At 42.0% G+C, this 26,950-nt stretch overlaps 2 protein-coding genes across 4 annotated transcripts; one reads left to right on the plus strand and one right to left on the minus strand.

Moving 5' to 3' along the window:
* Positions 1 to 14: 14 nt before the first annotated feature.
* On the minus strand, positions 15 to 10,689 carry LOC109478853 (LETM1 and EF-hand domain-containing protein 1, mitochondrial-like). Of its 3 annotated transcripts, none has more exons than XM_019780676.1 (15): positions 10,534 to 10,689; positions 8,758 to 8,812; positions 8,038 to 8,539; positions 6,952 to 7,095; positions 6,669 to 6,812; positions 6,094 to 6,297; positions 5,592 to 5,843; positions 4,902 to 5,057; positions 4,436 to 4,573; positions 4,115 to 4,255; positions 3,767 to 3,913; positions 3,521 to 3,612; positions 1,697 to 1,741; positions 818 to 974; positions 15 to 280 (listed from the first exon to the last, which is right to left on the minus strand). In XM_019780676.1, the coding sequence occupies exons 1-15, from the start codon at positions 10,607 to 10,609 to the stop codon at positions 98 to 100; spliced, it is 2,436 nt and encodes an 811-aa protein (XP_019636235.1). In that variant the 5' UTR covers positions 10,610 to 10,689; the 3' UTR covers positions 15 to 97. The 3 variants fall into 3 exon arrangements, with proteins under 3 accessions (XP_019636235.1, XP_019636231.1, XP_019636243.1); XM_019780672.1 differs by having other exon boundaries at positions 16 to 280; positions 8,758 to 8,818; XM_019780684.1 differs by lacking the exon at positions 1,697 to 1,741 and having other exon boundaries at positions 16 to 280; positions 8,758 to 8,818.
* A 496-nt stretch (positions 10,690 to 11,185) lies between these two features.
* On the plus strand, positions 11,186 to 26,904 carry LOC109478613 (histone-lysine N-methyltransferase NSD2-like). The gene is given in 21 exon segments (XM_019780289.1): positions 11,186 to 11,536; positions 13,803 to 13,909; positions 13,911 to 14,691; positions 15,478 to 16,013; positions 16,181 to 16,391; positions 16,583 to 16,692; positions 16,938 to 17,216; positions 17,502 to 17,763; positions 18,704 to 18,910; positions 19,161 to 19,343; positions 19,903 to 19,963; positions 19,965 to 20,044; positions 21,069 to 21,228; positions 21,558 to 21,766; positions 21,918 to 22,030; positions 22,541 to 22,813; positions 23,139 to 23,311; positions 23,614 to 23,699; positions 24,069 to 24,175; positions 24,490 to 24,697; positions 25,188 to 26,904. Coding segments are annotated over 20 exon segments (4,656 nt in total). The 5' UTR covers positions 11,186 to 11,536; positions 13,803 to 13,873; the 3' UTR covers positions 25,769 to 26,904.
* The last annotated feature ends 46 nt before the right edge of the window (positions 26,905 to 26,950 follow it).

The following is a 26,950-nucleotide window of genomic DNA, read 5'->3' on the forward strand; positions in this document are numbered from 1 at the left end:
GCAGCACTTATTGTCCTCTACTTCCGAGTGAAGGAGCAAGTTAGCCACAGCTACTTCCAGACCAGCCTGACTGTCAGCCAGCCAGCCAGTCCTGTGTCTAGTTCTGCTTCTGTTCCTCACGAGGCTGCTGCTGATCCCACAGCTCCTTCTCCTTCTCCAGTCTCTCCCTCTCCTGGTCCTCCTTCTCCTCAAGATCCTCCTCAGCATGGAGCAGCTTCACCACTTCCCTCAGCTGGGACTCTGTCAGGTCAACGTCCTCCTCAAGGATCATCTGTATCGCCTGCAGGAACAAACATGGATCCCGTGGAGTGTTTCCATTGTGCATCAGAGAGACAGCCTCTAACCAGCACATCGGCAGAACGTACTGCACGATACTCGTAATGTATTGTGAATAGCACTTTGCGAGAAGGTCTCATATAAGGTAGTGTTGGAGCATATAAGGTTAACAATCTAACAGTAGTTTCAAAATGTTACGTCTGAAAAGATATTGTGTGCAACAGGCAAAATTCTGATGCAACGTTGACCAAACATCCAATGAAAACTGTTTTGCCGATATTCTATTGATGTACTGCTCTAAGCCTCTAACCATGCCCATTCCCATTCCAAGAACTACCAATAGGAGCTCAGGATTCTTTGTCACTATGGAAACTAGTCAACTCAGCGTCCAACTCCAAGGTAACAAACAATTCTCACAGACAATAGTAGGGTCCATGTTAGCCCATACACATAAATCAACAGGACTGAGATGTTCCCAATCCTCCTGACTTTCATGAGGTGTTGGCTAATATTGTTGTAGTCAGATTAGCTCCAATCTTACCTTATTCACTTCATTCAAGCGGATCTGTCCATCATGGTCATCATCCAACATCTGGGCGATGTGTTCCAACTTCTGGTCGGATGCCATGTCCTTGGTGTCAATGTTCTTGATCTTCTTCAAGACTTCCACCAGTTCATCTAAGGTCACCAGACACTCCCTGGGAGTTCACATAAATGGTTTGTTACACCTGGTACAGTTTTGTGTTTAACTTGGTGACATGGTAAGAAGTTTAGTAAGTGAAATCATTACTCAACATCAGCTACAAACATTTGCAACATGGTGCTAAAAAAAGAAACTAACAAAACTATGTTAGTAATACCCACTTAAACAGTGCTCATTACCTGTATGTTAGTGGCCATACTGGCATACACCAGGATACAAGCTTTAGCTAACATCATAGTAACAAAGCCTTCCCATCATCTACATGTATACCTACAACATTATAATTTCTATCATCCCTTGGGCAGTTCCTATTGGTTTCCTTAAAGGTGTGGAACAGGAGATAGTTGTATAGGTAAAGAGGAGACCAGTAGACATGAAAAAATTTTTTTCTAGCAGAAGGAGGAAAACCGAACATTCTGACAAAAGAATTTGAAAGTTTGAAGGTACAGTCTGCCCGTTGATGAAAAAGTTGGCACCTGAGAAACCTCAACAACCACTTCTGTTAGGTCTTTTCATCTCCCAGCAGACAGCTAATGTTGGCACCTCACAGGAAACATGGGCTATGACATCACAGGGTTATCATCGTGTTAATACAGACAGCTTTATATATCGATAATTCGAGCATTATTAGCTACTTAACATCTACTTCCCTCGTGCAATCTATACACCTGTAGTGATCTCTAAGCAATAGTAACAGTGGCCATGCTTGGGCCATACCTGGTGTGCTTGTGGTTAGCGGTACATGAAGGGATGGCCCAGCACCTGAACAGATGAGGCAAACCATTAAAGCAACAAAGCAATTGACTTTGTCACCACAGCTTATCTTTGTTCTGCCTTCTCCAGTACCTTTCCAATCTTCACTACGCTCCCTTTCTCTTTTTTTTGTCTTTTTTGTTAACTTTTTGTTCCATGTATGTCCTTTCCCCTTTCTTCCATCCAAACAGTTCCTAGCACACTTGGTTTGGAGTGAATACAATTGTTTATAATACTGAGGTGTACAGAATAACAAGTAGTAAGATGTGGTGATAAACGTCCACAGAAACGCAAAGCAACAAAGTACCCTGGTAACACATACCAGTAGTCGAACAGGGCTTGAAATTCTCTCTAAAGCCTGGTTGCAAATTAATATTTCAGATTTTCACAGTTCAGTTACCAAGAAAAATAGCTACAAAACACACAGACTCAATGGGAGGTCACTCGCAAGACAGTTGAAGTCTTTGTCCAAAGATTTCACAGCCTACTAGCATGTGAATATGTTGTGCCAATGAAGATATGGTTGTGCAAATAAAACTGGGCAACCAAGTATTTCGAGCCCTGTCAAACAAACTATTGGTAGCATACAAGTTTCATGTTTGGAGATGTCATGGCACTTCAATGACAGTGTACAAAACAGAAACATTGTGGAATCTCTTGATATACATGTATTTAAAAACATACATCAAAAATGAAACAGTGGAAAATTCTTTTTCAATTCAAAAGATGTCAACAGATACTGACAATAAAGACACCAATTTCCACTTTCCCCTTGTCTGACTCTGAGTATTAGGTGATAATACACTTTATACATTAAAGATACAATGTACAACAATTTCAGGAAATATCTGAAGAAGAAGAAAAACTAAGGGAGAAAAGAGAGGAGGACAAGACAGAAGACTAGTGATGGGAATACATGAAAATATGAGGTGGGGAAATGAGTGGGTGAGTGACCATATCTGTGATGCCTTCCAACCAATATCACAATACATGCCACATAGCACTACAAAGAGGAACTGGGTGCTGGGCCCTCATAGTACAGAGAACATTCTGCCAAAGAGGAATATTCAGATTGACCACAACATGTCTGAGCTGGGGCCAACCCTCATTAAACACGCAAGGATTTTCATCCTCTCGGCAAAGCAACAGGATCGCTAACCACTTACGCCATGGGGACATGCATTTTGATCCAGTGAGTCTTACCTAGATTTACATGTATCTGGGAAAAGATAAAAAGCTCTGACTTCTATAAAAGTGACTGATTGAAAAACATGCTGAGAGGGATATAGGTTAGTCTATAATGATTTTTTATACATGTAGTTAAATGCATCTGCACAATGTACTACCACTTGATTTGACATACCTGTACATGTATGAAATGAATGGACAGGTAGACTTTCAAATGACTTTGACAAGGAATGGGTACAAGGAGGAGTAAAGGGGTTGGGGTGGGGGGCTGACAACCAGTTAACCATCTTGAACACAAGCAGAGTGAGAAACATTATTGTTAACCTTTGCTATAAGTTAAATTGGTGCTCTGATACAAGAACAAAGAATGTCAGGAAACAATGATTCAAACAATGATTAAGTATCACATCACTTGAGACGATGTGCACTACATTAACAATAGATGAAAACATCCGGAAATTCTAGTTTTTAGAAGCTGAAGATAATGGTGAAAGTAAGTGGCAAGCTTGTCCATGGTCCATGCTTACTGTAATACATACCATGATGATTACTATACAAGTTTATGCCTGCCAAATATTGTTAGTCTTCAGAAGCACTTACTTTTCTGTCTGGATCCTGTCCAGGATGGGGGTGTTTTCTCCACCTTCCATCAGCTGGACTTTCTCCTTATCCAGCTCCAATTGAACCTCCACCTGGGGGAACACAGGGCAATGTGTGGTTAGGGCTGTTGAGTTTGTCAAGTTGTTGAATCTAAGGGGTCAAACATAACTTCTAGATAAACAACCACCCAATGTTGAAGACAGGGTACGAAAACAATCTTTGCAAAGAAATCCAACCCCGACTGACCTGCTCTTTCCTGTTCTCCAGTTCCATGATAGTGTTCTCGATGCGGTCAAACATCCTCATCACAACACGCTTCAGCCGGCGGGTGGACTTGGGAATGCTGAGGGGCTCTCCTGTCCTGGACGCCACTTTGTGCAGGTTCTTCTCATCCTGTTCACACAAGAGACAACACTCTACAGTTGTCAATGGGAAAAATTATTTAAGGGAGTAGCAAAAGGGGTAACATTGGCAATTTGATCTTTATGTAGACATAGTGAGTTGTACAGCTTTGACTGTTTATGTGTTTTGATCATGAATGGCCTGAGCATTCCAAAGTAATATTAACCTATTAAATTAGCACAGGTAACACACCTGTCGAAATTCTTCATACTCTTCCTTTAGGTCGTTGAACTCATCTCTCTCCAAAGTGGTCACCAATGTGTCCTTCTCAGCTGCCAGCTTCTTCACAGCAGCTGATATCTCCTCAAGATCTGTGTCCAGGACCTTTTCATCCTTATGTAGAAGAGAAAATGTGACGGTTTGTGACCAGCTTATTTTCATGTTTGATAAAGACACTTAAGGCATCATTTTCTAGTCAAAACACCATACAAGTCCAAATGTAGAGGAACTGGCAATATCTGTCACAAATATCACACAATCTTAACCTAACTTTTGGATAACAGCCAACATTACCTTCTCTGTCTTGACTTCAGGAGCCTTGTCCACGATAGTCTCAGCTACAATTTGCTCTTCTGTCTGAACAGGGGGAGCATTGTCCACCAACTGTTCTTTCTCAGCAGCTTCCTGGGCCTTCTGGGCTTCAGCCTCTGCCTATATATCAGATGGAAACGATACAGTGTCATCATCAATAACTAACGTTACTGAAGAATAAAGAAAAGTTTCTCTTTGCTTAACATTTTTGTTGATAACCTTTTTGTATATAAGATGATATTGTGAGTAATACCCACAGATTGTGAACAGTTCTAAATCAGTTGCTAATCAATGGCTCACGATTTGAAGTACCAATAAGTGATGAAAAGAAGTTTAAGAAATACTGGTTTTTATTACATGTACTAACAAAGAAAGGTATTAGATAAAACTTTATAAGTCCTACTACTCCCACTTGTTTATACCAGATCTCAAGCATACCAGTCCTGACCTTTTTCCTCTCCTGCTCCAGCCTCTCCATCTCCTCTGCCTTACGCTCCTCCAGCTCCTTCTGGATGGCCTTCTCCTCAGCACGGATCACGTCCAGCTTCGTCTTGTTGTCCACAGCACCTTCTGCTTCTGCGATCTTCAACCGAGCAGTTTTTTCCTGGAAAAGTCAACATATTAGCAACGTGTTATCCTTGCAACTCCCTAAATTGATCGAAAAAAAAAAGGATTCCCAATATTAACTGACTTGAAGAAGTACATGTAGTATATTTCAAATGTCCACCATTTCAAAGTTTTACTACTCTTTGCTCTGAAAATGTATTGTTTAACTCCAAGGATTTTTTAGGTCTTCATTTAGATATCATTATAAATGAGTGCCTTACACAAGGCTGTCTCCAGCTTTAAACTAGGGAGGTCCCAGGGCATGCTCTCAATAAAAATTCTGAAATTCGACCTGTGAAATGCTATTTTACACTTTTTGAGGAGTAAATTCTAATTGGGTAAAATTTTCAATGTTAAACCTGTCATTTTTAGGTTACAAAAATCTTCATGACTTTTTCATGTCATGAAGCTGGGAGAAAATGTTGTCTGTCAGAACAAGTAGACTTCTGTACAGAGGACAAAGGAATGGGTCCTGGAGACAGCCCTGGTGCTGCTTGTACTTGAACTAATGATAAAGAAAGCATGGCATTACAATGGACTCAGGCAGGACAGACAGCGTGGCCTGGAGCTGGTCAGTGGCTGGCAGGTTGTCGGGGAGGTACAGCACACGGGACAGCAGCAGGAGCGACGTGGGAACCTCCTCGTTCAGATGCAGGTCCAGCCACTGCGACAGCTGGAACCGCATCCTGTCTTCAGACATCCCCAGGGCTCTCATGCCACGAGCACGACAGGCAACCTGCAGCTCATTGGCTGTGAGTGTGTTGATACCATCTCTCTGGATCATCTGAAGGGATAATATTTTAACACAATCGTCACAACAAACTCAACAGATACAGCCCCGTTTATCCTGTTTATGTGGATATAGGAGATCCATACAATCAAATGAAATCTATATGTAGGCTACTGACTGGCTGAGGGGACATAATCGTGCTCTAGTCATGTTTTATGTAAATATACATTCTCTCTATTTACCATTGATGTGTTTTCACAACTATTTACCTTGCCTTGCTAAACATCATATGTGTCGGACCAACCTTGTCATCTGCCTTTATTGTCCTGAGTCTCATCCTGAGCTGGAAGCGTAAGAAGTTGTTGGTGCCGATTGGCTGGAGCTGCAGCAGCTTACACAACGCCACCAGGGACGGATGCTCCATGTTGTCCAGAGTCATCTCATCCTCAAACAGCTTGGAGTACTTTAGGATCTCTTCAGTAGGGGCAGGCTCACCACTCTGACGCAGCTGGAAAAAAAACCCAGGTCACTTCAGATTATGGAGGCTATTTGGATCAGGACACTAGTCATGAACCAAGATGAGGCGGTACAAACTCAGTTACATTAGGGAATACATTCTTGTTCCAACACCAACTTGCTAAGAATGACAGTAGTCATTAGGACTTGAGACTTGAGTGACAGAGGCAGCTGAAACATGCTGAAGTGTTGGTGAAAAAGACTGGTACCGTATATAAAAGGAACTCTACACTAAAGTATTCTCAAACTCTTCCAAATTTTCAACCATCTATATAGTAAAAGTATCAAACTGTCCAGAATTATCAATGTGTATATACTCATCAGACACACACATCAAAACCTAATGGATCAATCATAACTAACCCTGTCCATGAACTGTATGAAGTCCTCCACAGACTTCCTGCCTGAACTCCTCCTCCTGGTCTCCACCGGTAACTCTTCCATCGTCTTCAGAAGGAAGCGGGCCGTGTCCAGGCGAGTCCGCAGCTGCTTACGCAACCGCTCATCCTGGGGTAACAATTCCAGCACAACATTTGGTAAACAACCAGGAGGAACCTATGTGGAATAGAAATCTCAAGCCTATAGTCTAATCCCATAGCCCATCTCATCTATAAAAGGTCAGAGATAAAGACGGTAGAAAGAGTACCTTCATCTTTTTGTCTTCAAACGTGGACGGCATGAGGCCTGGGAAGAGCTTGACGTAGAAGGGGAGGAGGATTTCTGCCATGGGAATGATGAGGAACAAGGAGAATGGTACAATCCGTCCCAGGTCTGCTACTGTACGGGTGAACTGTGGCAGGGGTTCAAAATCAAAAACATGAATTAGAATTTCTGAAGTCATAGAACTGTGCACTGTGTCTTTGTACTAATTGTAGTACATGTGCCATGATACATCAAACCATGGGAACTGGACATAAGTTAGTTTGACAGTGCTAAATTAGTTTGAAAGGGCTTGAAATATCCAGCATACACCATTCCCAAATACACAGAAACTTGCAACTGAATGTGAATATCAAAGAGCAGAATACTGTTCTATGGATCAATTTATGTCTGACTGTTAAGGGGGCACACCCCAGTTTATTTGGCGTCTCTATTGGAGGCTGCACACCCTCAAATCTAGCGACCGTATCTGGCGTGGAATAATTCGGAATGAGAATAACTGTATATTGGACGAAAGGATATCTCTTCAGCTACAAGACCTGCTGAGTTTGGTTACTTCAACCTTTTTAAGTTTGGTAAAATCAACGGAAAAAACGTTTTCCGGCAGAAATGACTGATGCTGGCAGAAAGACCCAAGCCTTGACTATACTCGAGTAAATTATAAAGAAAATTCTAGTACTGTAATTTTCTAAACAGTCCACGGCGCGAGGGGTTGCAAATGCACCCCTACGAGGGCGCAGAGCGAAATCTAGGTCAAACGGGCGGATTACACTTGGCGCGCAAGGATACCCGGAAGTAAGGTTCGGAGCCAAAAGAAATTTTCACCCCAAAAACACCACTTCCTACACTATTCAGCCATGTTAATGTTTAATGACACTTCGTGGCAGTTTATGAGAAATGTCACCTCAAACTTGGACCCTCAAAACCCTTTCGTCACTTTTTTACAACGGACTATCACGGACCCCGGTCGCGCAAGAACTGGGGTGTGCACCGTTAATCTAGCATCTGATATACAAATGAATGAGAAGAAAGTTGAGAAGGTACACCTTACAGTGCAGATATTCCCACTCACCTGTCTGTACTCCCTGCGTGTCAGGGAAATTCCCTTCCACATCTTGAAGAAAAGCCGTGCTGCCACCTTGAAGTCCAGGAACAGCAGGCGGAAGCCGTGGTAATAGTGCTTCACTTCCTCTACAAACCGCACCCATAGTGACTTCCGTGGAACAGTCAAGTCCTTCCCAGTAGGAGAAGTAACAAACGGAGGCTCTGACAGTGACACCCCAGACTTCTGTTTCTTTTTCTCTTTTAAAGCTTTGACAGACTGTTCTACTTTAGACTCTGCTTTACCTCCCTGCTGTGGGACATCGCCATGAAAGTATCTGATCCACACAGACTGAGGAACAGTTCCATAAGGAGTAAAGTTTACAAGAACTAGAGTTGGAGTTGGTGTTGTATGGCGGTAGGTTCCAACACTGTGGCCTTTCCAGCGGTCAGACAAGCTGTGAAAGCTGCTGCTGATTGGTCGAGCGACGGACAATGGAGCCCATGGGGTCAGGTCTGACTGGAGATGATACCTGCCAGCAAAATGTTAAGATTGACATGTCATTGTCTACAAATACCTTGTATACAAATATGCTTTATCACAAACTATTCACACAGGCAGTAACAAAATAAAACATTATTTGCAATATCATGGTTAGTTGTCACCCCAAACTTTGAATAACAAGTATAATTTTCAAGATCAAAATCAAATAAAATATACTATGTCACATCATTACAAAGTAAGATGTACCTTATTTTCCTGGATCTTCTTGTTGTCGTCTGTCCGAGATGAAGAGATTTGCTACCTATACCTACACAGCAAAAAAGGAAATGCAAAAAATATACCTGAGCATGCAAATACATGTACATCTTTACATCATGACTCTATTGGGCCTGAGCAGATGCAGATTCATTTATCAATTCATATTCTTTTAACAGTTTGAATCATACAGTTCAGTTCATACACCAAAAAACAATGGATGGGACCTTAGTAGATATTAAGAATAATTGTGTGGACATATGATTTATGAACATTGAATTATGAAATAAATAGAGGTCTATAACACTGTCTTACATTTTAGAGATTTCATATCTTCTAATTTTGTTTGTTTACTAGTATTTGTTTGCTTGTCATAACTGGTAAACATGTAACATGAAGGTACAATGTATAACACATGATCTTTTACGTTTATCACCGGTGCACCAAGTAGTGGAACCTATATATTACTAGTATAAGGTACATGTACAGTAATCTCCAATACAGTGGCTAAGTAGTATCCATTGGCCAGAGAAGTGTCCATTAGGTGGCCAATGTAAATTGTCTGGTTAATGGATACTGCCTGGCCAATTTGATACTGTCTTTTGTTTGTGGCCATTGAAAGATCTGCTTGGAGATAAGAGGTGCAGGTGGTATATGGGTGTGAACACTTATCAGCAAACAGAGGATGACAGGGAGAATTTTTCAAAGAAACTAGACAGGAGCCCATCTTCAACAATCTAGAGTAGAAAGGTGCTGTAAATCATGAAATATTTGCATTGGTTTGATGTTTTTGTTTTTTGCTGCAGCCTCTCCTGTCATTTTATAATCACCCTGCAAACATTTGTTCAGTACAAACAGCAAAGTTTAAACATGGCAAACACCTCCTTTTCCCCCAACCATTTTCTGCAAAAATTGATTTACAGCATATGAAATTATTGACACTATATATATGATTGTACTGATTGACGGTAGGAGTGGAGAGCATGTTTTTGCGATGTTTTAAGTTGAAACAATTCTTTACAGTCAAGGACATTATGTACATCATACGGTACATGTTACATTGTAGTGTAGGTGTCTACTGAAATGCTGAACTCTTCAATGTCATAATTTCACGTCTCTCCAACAAATGTCTTGAAAAAGTTGATAAACATAGTACAGGGTGACTATGACCTTGGTCCTTTGAAATATAAGAGAAATTTTTGCTTCGTCAAGGTTGTCCTGATGAGGTAACGCTAACATTTTCCGACGTCATTTCCGAACCTGTCCCTGACCTATTTTCTAGGTCAATTATGTAGTTACTAGTTTCGTGATAGGAGAAAAAAAAATAACTCCCTCGACAATCGTTACGTCAATTTCTGGGTAATGAATTTTTAACGAAATTTTGGGGGAAAATCCGTCGCAAAAAATCGCTGATCTTCAACACCCCTTTAGGCTATTAAATGATGGCATCTCCCATGGTGACGAAAAACAGGTCATGTGAGCCCGTCACGATCTGAAGGCCTCAATAAAATAAGTAAACGGGTCGAAGTAAATAAAACAAAACAACTGCTTTCTGACAGTCATTGAAACACACGAGTGATTTTTCTTTTAATCAACATAAACAAACGAACGTGAAGCTACACCTGCATAGTGTCTCTTATCTGGGCCGGCAAGTCGAAAAAATACTGAGGGGAGGGAAGGGGTAGGCGCATGGTGACAAGGCAAGGCCCGATAACGTTTTAAAAACACGAGAGATTTCTTAAGTAAGGAGAATATATACGAGCCTACCTCTTCCGCAACATGTCTGAGTTGCTATAGGAATCGTTCTCAGCCTAGCACCACTGCTACAAAGCAAATTTGACATATTTGCGCGATGGTTCCGCTCACTACTGTGTGGAGTAATACATAATCATTTAGATGCCGGGTAGGTCAACGCAGGTCACGTCCCTACTGGGCATGCGTGAATAATGCCATTGGTTAAAAGGGGGAAAGTTTAAATAAGGTGTTTTCACAAAATAATCACGACAAAAATAAGATATATTATATTTATAAAAATAGAAAACAGAATAATATTAGGTAGATTTATATCTTATTTGACGTAACATTTCTGATTTCATAAAGAAGAAGGATCATTATCGAAGCAAATTAATTCTGTCTCCCCTACTAAATGAAGATATTGAAATATCCCAATATAGCGCGGGATATTGAGTGTTCGGACATTTTCGGTAATTTCCGCCAATGCTTAGTTCGAAGTTCGTGACCAATCAGCGCGAGTTATTTTGGCGCCGATCAGCGAGGTGTGCCGAGCGTGGCAAGTCGAACATGGCTTGTGAGGGTCAACCCTGCAAGAAAGATCTCCAAACTTTGTGAGAATTTTTTTTATTTCCTCTCTTCCTCACGCTTATTGTTCTCCAGTATTTCTGACCGTTATTATTTGTATGAACTGTTGCAATATTTTTGCTGATTTTGGTCTGTGTAGACTGGCTAGGGACCATGCTAAGCTCCTTGACTGAGGTCCAAAAACATGGTAGCAAAGAACTGTGCAAATTTTTGCAAACCTGAACTGATGACAAATTATGGCACAAAAAAGTCGCAGAAAATTAAGTGTTGTGATTATACCCAGCTCGTAGTCATCATCTAAAAGCATATTCATTGAAAACTCTCGTTCTTTGGTGGTACACCAGGCTCAGTTTTTGTTGAATTAAGTGGCACACACAATGAGCCTTATTTGAAAGGGCATGGCACAGCTTCCATGATGATGTGTTCTCACTCCACATACGCGACTTGCAAGGTACAAATTTTTGATTCTCACAGTTTCTCCCCCAAATTTATGTCAGAATCACTAGATTGTAGCCAACTGTAATGTCTGTTGGCATTATTGTGAAGATTTGGCCCAGGATTTTTACAAGACAGCCTGCAACAGGGGTCAGGGTAGCAGCACTGAACTGGCTTCCAATATGGCAGCCATGCTCCACCATGCTCCTTGTTCACAGGAAGCCTTCTAGTTCTACAATTTCTTAAATTTTCCTCACATATGTAATGCTGTTGAAGTCAGAAGATGTACTCAGCTCACGGCTAACTCATCATACTGCTAGAAAGAATTCAATTTTTGTGTGTGTACAATTTGCATGTGATAATTTACCTGTTGCAAGGTGTGTCTGCTGGGGAGTTAGCCGTGGCGACTATTGATTCGGGCTTACATTGCATTACCCTCAGCAATAGTCGTGGAAAGATCCATTGGCAGAACTGCACATTTCCCGTTGGCTGCTCGATGCTCCGTTTTTGACCCGGTTTTTTGCTGTCCCGAGCTTCCCTACAATATAACTCCACAATTGGTCGGGTTGCCGATGTTTAGATCAGCCTAAATATTCCACAGCGCGACAGAAAAGTAGTAAAATAGCTAGTCGGCACAAGCTGGCGCCGTCTTGGATATAGTCGGGAATGTCCGCTACGCCGTCGGGAACGCTCGGTAGCCTTTCCGGTTATAATCGGAGAGCTTTCGGTCGGGCTTCGGTAATCGTGACGCTACCGAGCGTTCCCGACGGCGGTAGCGGACATTCCCGACTATATCCAAGATGGCGCCAGCTTGTGCCGACTAGCTATTTTACTACTTTTCTGTCGCGCTGTGGAATATTTAGGCTGATCTAAACATCGGCAACCCGGCCAATTGTGGAGTATTGTAGGGAAGCTCGGGACAGCAAAAAACCGGGTCAAAAACGGAGCATCGAGCAGCCAACGGGAAATGTGCAGTTCTGCCAATGGATCTTTCCACGACTATTGCTGAGGGTAATGCAATGTAAGCCCGAATCAATAGTCGCCACGGCTACTGGGGAGTATGTGTTACTGCAGCACAATGCTATTTGCATGAATGGAGGCACTTTGAGAAGTAGGGTATCATCATGTACTTATGAATAATGCGGAATGTTTCCAAGTGTAACCTCCATTCACATTTATCCAAGTTGATGTTGGCCACCTAACCACAAAGAAGAAGATCCGCCAGTTTACATATCTACCACATTGAAACACAATGTCTGAGAGTGAGAGAAATCTAGTGCAGCACCCCCCAGACATGTAAACACACAGTATACACAGGAGTACATTACACTGGGGAATGTTGCTTTGGAGATCACTTTAGACACCATTTTCTGGTGGTGGCAGACATATGTGACCTGGTGGAATTATGTTAGTAGATGTTAAATCCAATCTTGGGATTATCATTGATTATCATTCTTGTGTAAATCATCCCCCTTGTACTAAATAGATTCACCCTTAGTAACATTGGTAGGGAGTAGCCTGCGCGCCATTACCATGTTATGAAATGGACAAAATGTTAAGTTTGTGGTTTGGCTTTGAGAGACCAACATATGTCTTTGGTTTCATGTTCCTGTTCTTACATGTAATAACCAAATGTCCACAATATTAAAATGGGTTATAAATAGTTACCAGTATGATCCATATTTCATATTAAGTCCACTTTTCCAGCAGTGTTTCAGGTATAATTTGTCTGGGGCAGGTAATTTTATATTTTACTTGCACCAGTGCAGATAAGTGGAAAAATATGTGGAAAAAATATTTCACAATACAAAAATATGAAAAACTGACATAAGATTTAAAATTTATGCGCTGATTCATACCCTAAAATCTGCCATGCTCTGGGTATTCAGACATCTTTTATTATGTAAATACAGTAAGCAGTTCACGTCCCAGTTGAGCCAGATAACACCCCCCTTGATTATCCATTTATAAATATTTCATGTGATAAATATTTCAAGTCATACAGGTTTTCAGGTCTATTTAGTAAACAGTATGAGGACAGTATACTTTGTACTTTGCAGTGTACTTTGTTTTCTTTTTGTTTACATGGTGTAAAGCATCAGAATGTACACGTATGACGTTAATTGAAATTTTGAAAATGCCATTATGCAACGTAAAACTTGTATGTGGACATATATCTGAGAGATGCATGTCCAATTTTTAAATAGAAGTGTTTATTCATTTGATATTTTTTAGTAGTTCTGTCACTGTATTGACAAATGCTTTGTGGTATCTATTCACAGATGACACAGTTGTAGCGGACATTAGGTATGGTCTATGGCATCAAGATCAGCAAATAGCAAATGAAATCATCATGAACACCCCTCCAATAGCAAACGACCTCCCATCCAAAAAGCATAGCTGACCTGCCACTCGATGGCAAATCTGGTGCCAACTTTACAGACACGTTCTTTGATCCGAATCTGAATCCATTGGCAGCAAACCCTGCACACGACATGGCAGGGGTGCAGACTGTAGTTCCACCAGGTGACCTGAATGAAGAGAATGCAGCAGAGAATACAGTATTGCCGCTAAAAGATGAGCAAAGCAATGTAGAAAATGAGTTACTTGTTTCCCCTTCAAAACCAGAAGGGGATGTGGCTATGTCCACAGAAGACAAAAGCAGTCCAGACTCGGACCGGCCGTCTGGTTCCCCAGAAATCAAACTTAAGATCAAGAGGACATTTCTACGTGGTCGCGAGAAGCTAACATCGTCCTTGCTTTCTGACGGAAGCAGCCCTGAGGAAGCTGGGCCCAGCAAGAAACGGAAGAAGAAGTTGCTGGAACAGGGAGAGCATAATAACGAAGATCAAACTCAAGATGTTATATGCAAGCAAAGTCCGCCCGGAAAGAAAGGCAAACGGGGTCGTAAAAAGAAAGCTGTGGATCTCTCCCCAACTGCAGTGGAACATCCCAGTTCTGCCGTTGCATTGACAACCCCTGATGTCGGCACTCCTTTGTTACCAGCAGCTGGTCATCCGAAAGGTGCTCTAAATTTACAGGCCTTGGAAGAGAGAATGCCCCCCAAATGGTTGGTTGGAGACTTGGTATGGGGAAAAGTGAGTGGACATCCCTGGTGGCCATGTATGGTGGCCTATGACCCAGTGGAAGGGGTATACACCAAGTTTAAAGGTATTATAAGAGGCCTTATCTGTATCTGCATGTTTGACATAGTATTGCAGATATGCAACATGCTGCACATGCCTTATTTGTGAACTTAAACATTAAAATCTTTTAGATAGATGTTTAATGTTTGACACGGTTTTCTCTGATAGTTCCATAGTGTTCTTTTTGTCCATTTTTCTAGTTGATTGCTCTGTTCTCAGTAGAATTAGGAAATATTAATTTGCAATGTAGCATGTCCTGCTTGCAAAGTTGCTTCTTTATCACAAATTCCTTGCACGAGGTAATTTTTTTAGTGTAACTGACTGATTCTGGACCTTTGCTGATATTTCCACCTGTCCTGACGCTGTTCTCCTGCTTATTCTTACTGCTACAGAAGATAGTGAAGAAGAGTGGTCAGGTATAGGCAGACCTTTTTGCTGCGTAGATGTCATGTGATGTTGTGCATGTTATTTTGGTCGGCATTGTGCTGTTCCTCTGTGAAACTCACTGAAAGTCAGCTTTATGACCTGGATATTGAGCTGACTGTTTTTCCAACTATGGCTACACCAATTTAAAGTTACCAGTAAATGAAACGAAAGGTCAGGTAAAAAGCAATCTGATAAGTTTGAATATACAATAGATATTGGTGTTCATGTTTTGTATATAACAAATATTTTTTGTTAATGTGCAGTGCAGTAGATTTGTGTAATTTGTAAATCTAGCCTACAGTTTAGTACTTTTCATCCCCATTTACCAGTAAGGCAGTAACAGTTCACACCTATACATCTCCGACTATCTTTTCTATCTATCTAGGAGGTGCCATCCGGGCCTCCAGGCTGTACCACCTCCAGTTCTTCGGGGACGTTGCAGAGCGAGGCTGGGTGGGTGAGAGGAGCACAGTGAAGTTTGAGGGTAAGGACCAGTACGAACAAGTGTTGGAAGACAGCATCAAACACATCACCAACACTACACAGCGCAACCAAGCCAGGAAGAAAAGCGCAGTGAAGCAGTCTCGGAAGGCAGCTTGGGAAGTGGCCCTCCAGGCAGCAGAGGAGGCCCTCCCTCTCTCACTTCTTGAGCGGAAGCAACAGTACACCTTCAAGTATGACACTGCCCCGTCTGAAACAGCTGAGGAAGACACAGCCCCTCCAGCTACCACCCCGGCAGGAGGGAAGAAAAGGGGGCGGAAGAGGAAATCTGCTGTGGCAGCTGCAGGTGCTGTGTCCTTGCAGTCTGATGACACAGACAACGAAGAAGAGCACCTAGTGAAGAAGAAAAGGAAAGTGGTTAAGAAAACACCAACACAAAGCCAGCCAGAAGAATCTAAGAAGAGAAACAAGTCACAGAAGGTATGGCAATAAGTTGTCTTTTTCAACTTTTTTGTTAGAGATCAGTGTTAAGTGATATAACATATTCTGGTTCTAGTATCAGCAGATACAGGTCTTATATATTGATAGATGTTTAAAAATGTCAGTACAGCATGTATTTGACTTGGCACATACCATCTATCCAACAGAAAGAGGTGGAGCGAGCAAGGTTCGAGCTGTTCTGCCAGAAGCAGCGGGAGCAGGTCATGGTGGACCATCCAGATTATGCCCCCGAGCAGGTACAGGAGGAACTGCAGATGCAGTGGAACATTCTCCCAGATAAACTTAAAGCAAAGTACACCAGCAAGTTCACCTCCACATCTCAGAACTCTGCCAGTGACAGTGACATGGACCAGCCAGGTAGGTACAAGAAGGAACTAAAATGTGTGAATAAATCTGAACATGATACATGAAGTATTGAGTTAAAAGAAAATATTGACTAATAATTTTTTGCCCTTATAAAATGTGATGATGTGTTTAAAAGAAAGACATTGGAAAGCAACAGAAAGTTTGCACTGTCATTTTTTACATTGTTTTGCTTCTGTCTTCAGGTGGGAAGCGTAAACTGGAGATGACTTCAGGTAGCCCCACCAAGCAAGAGAAGAAAGTGCCCCCAAAGGGCCAGCCCTCGTCACCAAAGAAAAGAAACACAGCAGGAAAGGTAGATAAAGAAATGCACAGCTGTGTTGTATGTAGCAATCTGGTCAAGAGTCAGCCTTTGTTTTAAAATTTTGAAGCTTGTCAGCTTTGTCTACTTTAGTTTTAACACCCAGTATTCTGTGCACCTTGATTTTTAGGTCAGGTGTACTTGTACCCAAAAGTATATGTCAAGCTCTGCCTTGATGTGGGTCCATGTATATTTACACAGGAATACTGACAATTTTTTGTTGCACTTTTTACTTCTAGTCTTCTGAGGCTGACTTGAAGTCCAGTGTAGACCAGTGCATCAACAGCATCCTGGCCCTGTCCCAGTCTGACAGTGCTGAGTCCTCCTACCCTTCCACCCCCGGCCAAGTGGACTCTCCCGCAGCCCCATTTGAAAGCCTTCCCATGAAAAAGAGAATACAGAGAAGGGCCGAGGAAGGGGGAAAACCAGCCAGGGAAAAGAAGATAAAGAAAGGCAGGAAACCCAAAAAGGACAAAGGACAAGATGTGGGGCCAAACTCTGTTGCATCAGAAAAAGAGGTATTTAAAGAAGTAAATGATAATGGATAGTTCAAGAGTTTGGTATGATTTTCCCACCCTCTGTTTTGCACCATCATGTGCACAATTTTAAAGGACTTTCCTATTGAATTCACAATCTCAGTCCGGATTGGTTAACCAACATAGCTGCTATTCTGTGTAACACACCAGCTTTGCAGGCAACTGTTGAAGTAAAAAAGGGTAATTAAAATTTATTTACATTGTCCTTGAAACTGATCTGTAAATGGTGACATTGTTAAAAAAAAATTTGTCGTTTCCTCCTAACAGGAAGGAGCACAGAACACAGATGTGGAAGAGCTGAGTTCTCAGGTGTCTGACCACGAGTCAGAAGAGTCCAGTGCTCCCTCCTCCTCGAGTGGTCTCGGGCGCGGCGCGTGGGCTGCCAGCAAGGAGAACCTGTGCCAGGTGTGTGAGCAGGTGGGAGAGCTGCTGCTCTGTGAAGGGTCGTGCTGTGGAGCCTTTCACCTGGACTGTATCGGCCTGCAGCAGATGCCTACTGGAACATTCAAGTGTGACGAGTGCATCTCAGGTATGATTATCAACTTAGCTAGCATTCTATTAGCCTGGGTACCATCCCCAGTAGTATATTTGCAAACTCTATAACTGGGTCTGGACTTGCACACATATAAAACGATTGGTCATGACGTCACGTAATGAGCTAGCCCGAGCAGCGGGGCTTCATTTGATTGGCTGAGCCTCAGAGGCGACGGCCAATGGCGCGCCTGCATTATTCAAGTGATGTTTGTTTTTTTGTAAACACAGATCTTCGCGCGAGTGTTCCTTTTCTCGGTGCGTTCTTTTTTTTACCGGTAGGACGCCCAAAACATCACGAACGAAATTATTCAATGCATCTTTTTGCTCATTTTTGAGCGACGATATTCCGTCTAAATCGTCCAAAACGGACGTGATTGCGAGGTCAACATCAACCTCCGTGAGCTGAGCGGCTTGTGCGTCAGCCATGTTGATGATTTATCGCGGAAAGACTGACTACGGCTATATCATGTGCGCTTTAGCGTTCGGTTCGCCGTCGGACATGTTGATGATAAGGCGTTCGGACGTTCGAACCGACGCTAACGTCGCCGTTCGGACGTCTGAACGGCCCTTACCTAATATGTACATACCCCAAAAAGGGCTTAGACGAGTAGGACCAATCAGCGCGCTCGTTCAAAATCTGAACGAATATTTAGACTCCAGACGCTACATATGTGTGCAAGTCCAGACCCAGTTATAGAGTTTGCGAATATACTACTGGGGATGGTACCCAGGCTAGCATTCTATACCATCTGTGTTAGAACTGCTAACCTAATCATCTCACACCTTTCTACACTACATCTTAAAATGAATTGGCAAAGATTGTGAACTGTCCTTGTTTGTAGCATAAACATACTGAAGTGTGAAGGTTGTAAACCATGACATGACTATGTGATATACGGCAAATATGTAATAAGCTTTGTCCATTTATGCCCCAGGTGTACATACATGCTTTGTCTGCCGCAAGAGTGAGGCGACCACCAAACGCTGCTCCATCCCCATCTGTGGGAAGTACTACCACGAGGATTGTCTCAGGAAGTTTCCCAACGCCGTCTTTGAAGCGAAAGGTTTCCGCTGCCCCCTTCATGTCTGTGGAACCTGCGTGGCTGTTGCAGGGGGAGACATAAAGAAAATAAAGTCAAGAGGTAAACTATCACATTTCAACCCATTCAATTCGAATGGTAACCTGTATATGTACTAAATGAAATCAAACTTTGCAAATCCATTTAAATCTCGCTAACAAAATCATTGCAACACCAAGAATGTAGACATACGATAATTGATACTGAGAAAAGTTGCAACTTGGGATTATGTGAAAAGGTTTTTTTGAAATCAGTTGCAATACAGAGAATGTCATGTTCGTATTTGTGTTTCAATGTGTTGTTTTCCCCACAGGCCGTATCCTGGCTCGGTGCGTGAGGTGTCCAACAGCCTATCACGTGAACGACAGCTGCATTGCTGCCGGCTGCATTCAGCTGGCCCAGAACAACATTGTGTGCAGTAACCACTTCCAACCGGTCAAGAACCAAGCACATCACTCGCACGTCAATGTGTCCTGGTGCTTCATTTGCTCCAAGGGTGAGGAAAACTCAATGTCGTGTTCACTTTCTGGGTGTTTAACTACATACTGCATGCTACTGCACTTGTAGTATTGCTGTGAAGAGTACATGTGAGCATATACATGTGCCCTTGTACTTTAAACATGCTAGGAAGCAGGGACAAGAACTTGCAGTTTTGCCACCTCAAAAAGAGACTGATAGTAGATCCGGAGAGTAGGTACATGGTATTCAAGAATGGTGATCTATGTAGTTCGTGTGGTATTAGCTTTCTGTCAGGATATAGCCTATGATCCTCCCAACTCATGCACACCTCAGAAAAAGACTGGAGTAGAATGCTTCCTTTTTGTTCCTTCCCTGATCTAGGGTGCTTTTAAAGTCCCTACCTTCCAGAGTCTTCTCTCTCTACTGGCCCTTCTGACTGACCTACTTCTAGCTATTTGGGAACTCTGTGGGCCATATCAAGTCCTTAAAAGTGACTCTGTCACACTTTCCCCAGTTCAAAACAAGGCATCTGTCAACCCATGAAATAATTGGTCTTGCGACCCAAAAAAGTGACATCATACCTGTCTCATGAACAGGTGGAGAATCACTGTGCTCTGATGAGCTGGTCGGAAGCTCTGGCATTTCTGACACGGACGAAAACCGCAGGGGGCTCCTACCTTTTGCAGCAACATTTGCCTGCGGCTGGGGTTACATGGGGTAGCCTTGCTGTTACCAGAGGTGCGTAAACCAGTCCAGGGCTTGAAAGTCATTTTTGGGAACAGGTGCGCTGCTGTACGTAGCCTAAAAATTTTGGTGCAAAACATAATGTAAAGGAGAATGTCAGAAAGTCAAAAATTAAGTGCACAGGTCACAGCTCCAATTTTTTTTGGTGCACAAAACTGCCCAGTATTTTGAGTTCTGGAAAACCATTCTACCTCTACATGGCTGGGTAAAAACAAACTACTACAAAATGAGAAAGCTTACCTCTACCTACTGAGACTTCTCAAAATGGTTTTGACCTTGAAAGTGTCTGAAGGGAAAGTGAAATGCATTTGCTTGCTCTTGTTTGACATAGAAGCTAGAAGCCCGACTCTTTTTGGCTTACATCACAAGAAGATTGTGTTGTGCACTTGTTTGTTGTGTTGCTGTGCTGTGATTTTTTAGATTGAAGAAGTATAAAAAATACATAAAATTGAGCTATACGCATCAGCACTGTGGTACTATGGTAACAGCAAGGCTTTAGTGATAAGGTGTAAGAAATTTTGCCAGCACATGGATTAAGGTTGGACTTCCTTTTAAAAGTTGCAAATGATTAATTTTCTAATGATTCCCTTACCTTACTTCTATATTGACAGCTTGTCATATTGTATGAACCATTAAGATTGTCATCCAGGTCATCACTATTGCCTTCTTGTTTACTATAGTATCATCACAGTTTGTGTTGGCAAATAAAACAGTTGTAAATTCAAAAAATCTGCCTAATTTGTGTTAATCTTCAAGTTGGCAAATCACTGACTTCTGTCTGCAGTTGACAGTTTTTAGTACCATTTATACATTGGGTTACATACATCTGCCACATGTGCGTTTTACTGGGAGGTCTTGTATTTATTGGAGATCTTTTTGGACACATTGTTTCAGGGTGGTTTATATATTTATATATGATATATATGTGACCTGGTGGAATTATATAAGTAGATGTTGAATATTTATTATTTATTTATGTATCTTGATCTTTATTTATTCATATTTTTTGACTGGCCAGGTGGAGACCTGCTGTGTTGTGAGATGTGCCCGGCAGCGTTCCACCCTGCATGCCTGGGTCTGGAGGACCTGCCAGAGGGAACCTGGTTCTGTCGGGACTGCAGTCTGGGGAAGAAACCTCTGTACAAGGAGATTGTCTGGGTCAAACTGGGAACCTACAGGTTAGTGGGCTTCTTACTGTACTTTCGGAAGTATTGTTTTGGATGGCTGAGCTATTGGTTTTATACCCGTCTGTATAGATAGCTTAGGTTGACAGCACCTGGGTGGGGGGAAGATTGACAGGTAGAATGACAGGTCAAAAGGTCCAATTTAGGAAATGGGGTAAATGTTAAGGCCTCAGAATCTGACCTGTAGCCAGCAGGAATTAGAGGTAGACATGAGGGAATTCAGGAACCTGAGGATCTCAACAAACAGACACTCTATTGATACTAGAATTTGTAAACAATTTTATGTTACATGATTAAGTTTTAATCAAACCGTTTCTTTGCAGATGGTGGCCGGCAGAAATAGAGCATCCCTCAAAAATTCCCCAGAACATCTACAACATGCCTCACCAAGTGGGGGAGTTCCCCGTGCGTTTCTTTGGCTCCAACGACTACTTCTGGACCCACCAGGCACGAGTCTTCGCTTTCCAAGAGGGAGACAAGGGGAGCAAGGAGTCTGCAACTTCAAAGGGAATAGCCAAAGTCTTCAAAAAAGGTTTAACATTTTTTAACTGTCTTGATAATACTAATGTATGAGTGATGTCCTTCAAATTTTAATGCAATTCCTTTGAGTATTCAAACAAAGGTATTGGTGACAAATAGAAGCATTGAGAACTCACATGAGAAATGCTTGTCCTGTTTTTTAGGTGTGGTGGAAGCCACCGAACGGTTCAAGTACCTGCAGACTCAGAGGGAACAGAAGGAGGCACAGGAAAGTCAGCGCATCGGGAAGAAACCTCCTCCCTTCAAGATGATAAAGGCAAGATCGATATGGGAAAGATTTAAGGGCAAAAAGAGAGATGCACGTTGTTGTTGAATGGCACAAGATTAACAGTAACCCTTTTGTTTGTTTGAGCCTTCGTGTATTCATGAAAATCTAATACAATGTTGAAGAATGTTTTGTAAAATGGGAAAGACTTAAGAGACATATTTGCAATGATGTATGAATATCTGTCAATCCCCTGAACTGGGTATGATGCATAATTCTTTACTTCACACTGAGCAAGATGCACAGACTTGGTGATGCTTCCTGGTGAGGGTATGGAAGTACAGTCAGATCTGTACAAGTGACCACCTCTACATCAGCAGCACCTGGCCAATGTTTTCACTTTTTGGTGGTCCCTTAGATAATTTTTTCCCATTGACATGATCATTAAGAAATCTTTTTATAGTGACCACCTGTCCACATTTTATCAGTGGTTTTCTTGCACCCAGTATGACTGTATGTATCGAGAGCAGTTGATCATTGTCATCTCTCCACCATATCCAGACGAACAGGCCTGTTGGGAGTGTGCAGATCTACACGGCCGACCCCTCGGAGATCCAGCGCTGCGAGTGCAAGCTGACGGATGAGAACCCGTGCGGTCCGGAGTCGGACTGTCTGAACAGGAACCTGATGATCGAGTGCCACCCCGCCGGCTGTCCTGTGGGAGAGAAGTGCCAGAACCAGAGATTTGTCAAGAGGCAGTACCCTCAGGTGGAGTCCTTCAAGACTCCGGATGGGAGGGGATGGGGACTCAAGACTCTGGTAGATATCAAAAAGGTAATATCCTATATATTATTCCAGGATAATCCACTCCTAGTGCTATTGGGGTAGTGGTAGGAATAGTTACTTCCTGTTGCCTTTGCAACACATGCCTCTAGCATGGAAAGATAGCAGCGAAATAAGCAACAAAATTTAAAACACAAATGGATTGAGGGGTCAGGTAAGAATGTTTTCAGCTGCATTGCTTTGTTTATGTTGTACTTAGTACATGATCAAAGCAGTGTTGTAGTGTAAATATATCAGACAGGAAAAACATGTTTTATGACAAGTTAGTAACGATGACAAATGTGTAAGGACTTGCGTTATTCCCATTTTGTCTCAGCATGACTTTGTGTATGAGTACATCGGGGAGCTGATTGATGAGGAGGAGGTCCAGCGCCGCATTAAGAAGGCACACGAGGACAACGTGACCAACTTCTACATGCTGACTCTGGACAAGAACAGGATCATCGACGCAGGGCCAAAAGCCAACATGTCCCGCTTCATGAACCATAGGTACTGTCGGCCTCTTTTTTTACTTCCATGTAACATGGAAGTTTTGTTTTCATTGTGTTTATTGCTTGCTTGTGTGTCTGTAGTAAATTTGAATACAGTAGGGTCACAGGTCGTGAGGAGGGAAATGGTGTAACCACTGACTGACAGCATGGAAGAAAATAGGGTGGAATCAGAGTGGATGTTATGGCTTATAGTATGCACAGAAAATTTTTTCTATGCACCTAAAGCTTTAGGCTAGGTACACCTGTGTACCTCCCAAGCTTTAAGCCTTGCTTGAAATAAACTTTTTCCCCCTCCTGTAGCTGCCAACCCAACTGTGAGACACAGAAGTGGATGGTGAATGGAGACATTAGAGTGGGTCTTTTTGCCATGGATGATATTCCTACAGGTAAGTGGCACACTTTGCTTTTTGTTTACAACTGCCAAAACACAAGTAAAGGACTAAAGTGGAATGGCAGAAAATATTTCTCTTGAACTGCAGAAAGTCTGACATGTTGCAATGTTGATGATGTTTGCATAAATAAATAATTTTAGTGACATTATCAAGCATCTAGGGTCAATTTGAGGGCTGCAAGGAGTGCAGTTTAATCTGGCCACTCAGTTCCAACTCTCTTGTTTTTTTCAGTATATTGACTTACTGTTGACATTTAGAATGTTGACTCATTGTTAAGAAGCAGGAAGAGAAACATTTCATGTACAGTATTGTTGTATGTGATGCAAGGAAATGTCATGTCTCGAGCATTTTTCTTTCCATTAGGTTCAGAACTGACTTTTAACTACAACCTGGACTGTCTTGGCAACGAGAAAACTCCCTGTAACTGTGGTGCCCCAATCTGCAGTGGGTACATCGGTGTGAGACCTAAGGTATGTCAGGGTTATCCCTGACTAGTTTGTTTCATAGCCATAGTTAAAAAAACTGGTAACATCCTTCTGAAGTACTTTTTTTTCTTACCTCTAAAAATCTTGTTGGTCATAATTAAGGTAATTTTGTGAATGGAAAATGTGTCTTTGGCAGCTCTGTTCTTTTGAGTGTAGGATGATGAGTCAAGTATATATATATATTTAACTTCTAAGTTGAGTAGAATGGAAAGTCAAAAATAAGTTTAGAGACTTCACAACATTGTGTTTTCTGTGCCTTGTTATGGGTAAGTTCTGGTAAACTTTTATTTCTTTTACAGACAGCAGCAGCAGCCGCGGCAGAGGAGCGATCTAAGAATGCCAAGAAGAAGCAGCGGAAGCGGAAGGTGGCCCCGAAGAACGTGAAGAAGGAGCACGAAGACGAGTGTTTCCGCTGCAGCGAAGGCGGAGAGCTGGTCATGTGTGATCGGAAGACCTGCCCAAAGGCTTATCATGTGACCTGCTTGAACCTGACAAAACCCCCACATGGTAGGGACAGGTTTTGTTTTACAGGACCTGAAGATTTCGTGTTGTGTGGTGTTGAATGACTGAGTGGCTAAGGCGAGTAGACACAAGATTGAGAGGTGGTGGGTTCGATTACTGGCTAGACGTAGTGTCCTTAACATGACTTTCCTCACTCCACCCAGGTCTAAAATCGTACTTTTGTTTGTTACTAATATTAGGTCAAAGTCAGTGGAAGGAGATCTTAATAATTTAACAACCCATTGCCCCTACAACCCAAAAAATACTTTGGGACTACTTTAAGATTTGGTATGACTGATATTAGTATGACTGGTGTTAGCAACAGCATAATTCACAATCATATTTTGGCTGATGACATTTTATCCATGTCACTATCAATCCTGAAGTCACAGACTAAAGATGTACATGTATCAACATTATTTCTAGATTTGCAGTATTGTCTTTTCTGCATAATTTGTTTTGCGCTTTCCTCACATGTTTCTCTTTTCTATTGTAGGGAAGTGGGAGTGTCCTTGGCACCACTGCGATGTGTGTGGGAAGTTGGCCACTGTCCTCTGTGACGTCTGCCCAAACTCCTTCTGTAAGGAGCATGGCACTGACGACAACATCAGCAAACATCCGTCAGGAAAAATGATCTGCCATGAGCACACAGCAGAGGAAGTGCAAGAAAGCCTCCAAGCACTGGAAGAGAAGCAAAAGAAGGCTCTAACCACAAAAGCTGAGTCTGAAGATGACGATAGTGCAGATAGTGCACCACAAAAACAACAGAACAGTCAACCAAAGAAGAAAAGTCAGGACAAACTCCCTACCGAAGAGGGCACAGTTAAGAAACCGAGGCGTAAACCTAAGCAGAAAGTACAAAATGGAACCTCAGGGAAAGGGGGCAAACCACTCAAGAAACAGGTTGGTAAGGCAAAGGGAGCAGCAAAGAAATCCCGTGTAAATAAGAAAGGTGAAGCAAACTCAGCTGAAGAGCCTGAACAGATGGTGAAGCAGGAGGCAGCAGAGGTACCCAAAGTCCAGGATGATGACCTGGATGACTTTGAGGGAGAGCTGATGATTGACTGTGATTTGTAGTAAAATCAATAAGACTGAACCTTCTCCATATTCCTCATGAAAATTCAGGAAAAGACACTTCAATTTTCCCTTTGCATACAGTGTTACTCTGCTCAGACACAGGTTTCTCAGACAAGTGACTTGTTAACCTACTGGTGACTTCTAGGGTTGCATTGTTGTTGACTTCACACCATGGATGTTTTCGTCAATTTGTATAATGTTTGTATGCTCCTATAGAGCTGTATGTTGAAAACCTGGCAGCACACACATGATGGTGCCAGCTTCTTAAGGATAATTGTTTCAGCTCAGTCTGACATTCAAGCACTCATGAACAAGCAAGAAATATTAATATTATACTGTATATGCATTTTGCCAGAAGAAGAAAATGACAACATGCCACAAGTCTTATAACGTGTGTTGTTGATTTTGTATACAATGGTAAATTAGCTGATGCCTTTAAGGAATGCTATGTGTCTGCTGCATGCCTACTTTGTCATTTGTATGACAGGAAGGTCTCATAGGTAACTTAGCACTACTTCTATTCCTTCCACATACATGTATATCTGTTGTAATAGAGAGGTAAGGGATCCTCAGCTGAATGTGCCCCCAGAACACGTAGAAACATTCCAGGAAAGCACCTGAGAATTAAGAGCTGTTTTATTTGCATTGTTTTGGTAATCATTCTGATTATAAAGCAATCCAAATATGTCAATGGGATGTATGCTTGTACAGAAAAATATACCGTTACATGTAAGATAAAAGCTGATTCTTATTTCTTACTCCAACTGGTGCTTCACATTGTAAATGAAACTACCACTAACAATCAGGTCAGTACGATGAAGACAGATGTCCATTGTATGCAATTCGTAGTGTTTTTTCTTTCTTCAATTTTAAGAATTGATAATTTTTTTGTTTTGTAAAATGAAGTCTATTGATGCAATTTTTAAGAGCTGACCTGTGTAATAACATGAAAGTAATGTGCAGCTGTACTGTAGAAGACTGAGCCAAGTTTTAAGATGTTTCAATTCCTGACAATTGATGCTGTATATCATGTTGTTTCCGGCCTCCTCGTAATAGATGTATGATACTGTACACAAGCTTGTGAATTTTTTCCTGTTTCACATGAGCGATGCATAATAAACAAAGAACAACTACTAGTGTTTTGTGTCCAAGTGTTCTACTCTCCATTCCCCAAACAAGATC

The sequence above is a fragment of the Branchiostoma belcheri genome, unplaced genomic scaffold (genome assembly GCF_001625305.1).
Source record: "Branchiostoma belcheri isolate BF01 breed outbred unplaced genomic scaffold, Haploidv18h27 scaffold106, whole genome shotgun sequence".
Taxonomy (NCBI): domain Eukaryota; kingdom Metazoa; phylum Chordata; class Leptocardii; order Amphioxiformes; family Branchiostomatidae; genus Branchiostoma; species Branchiostoma belcheri.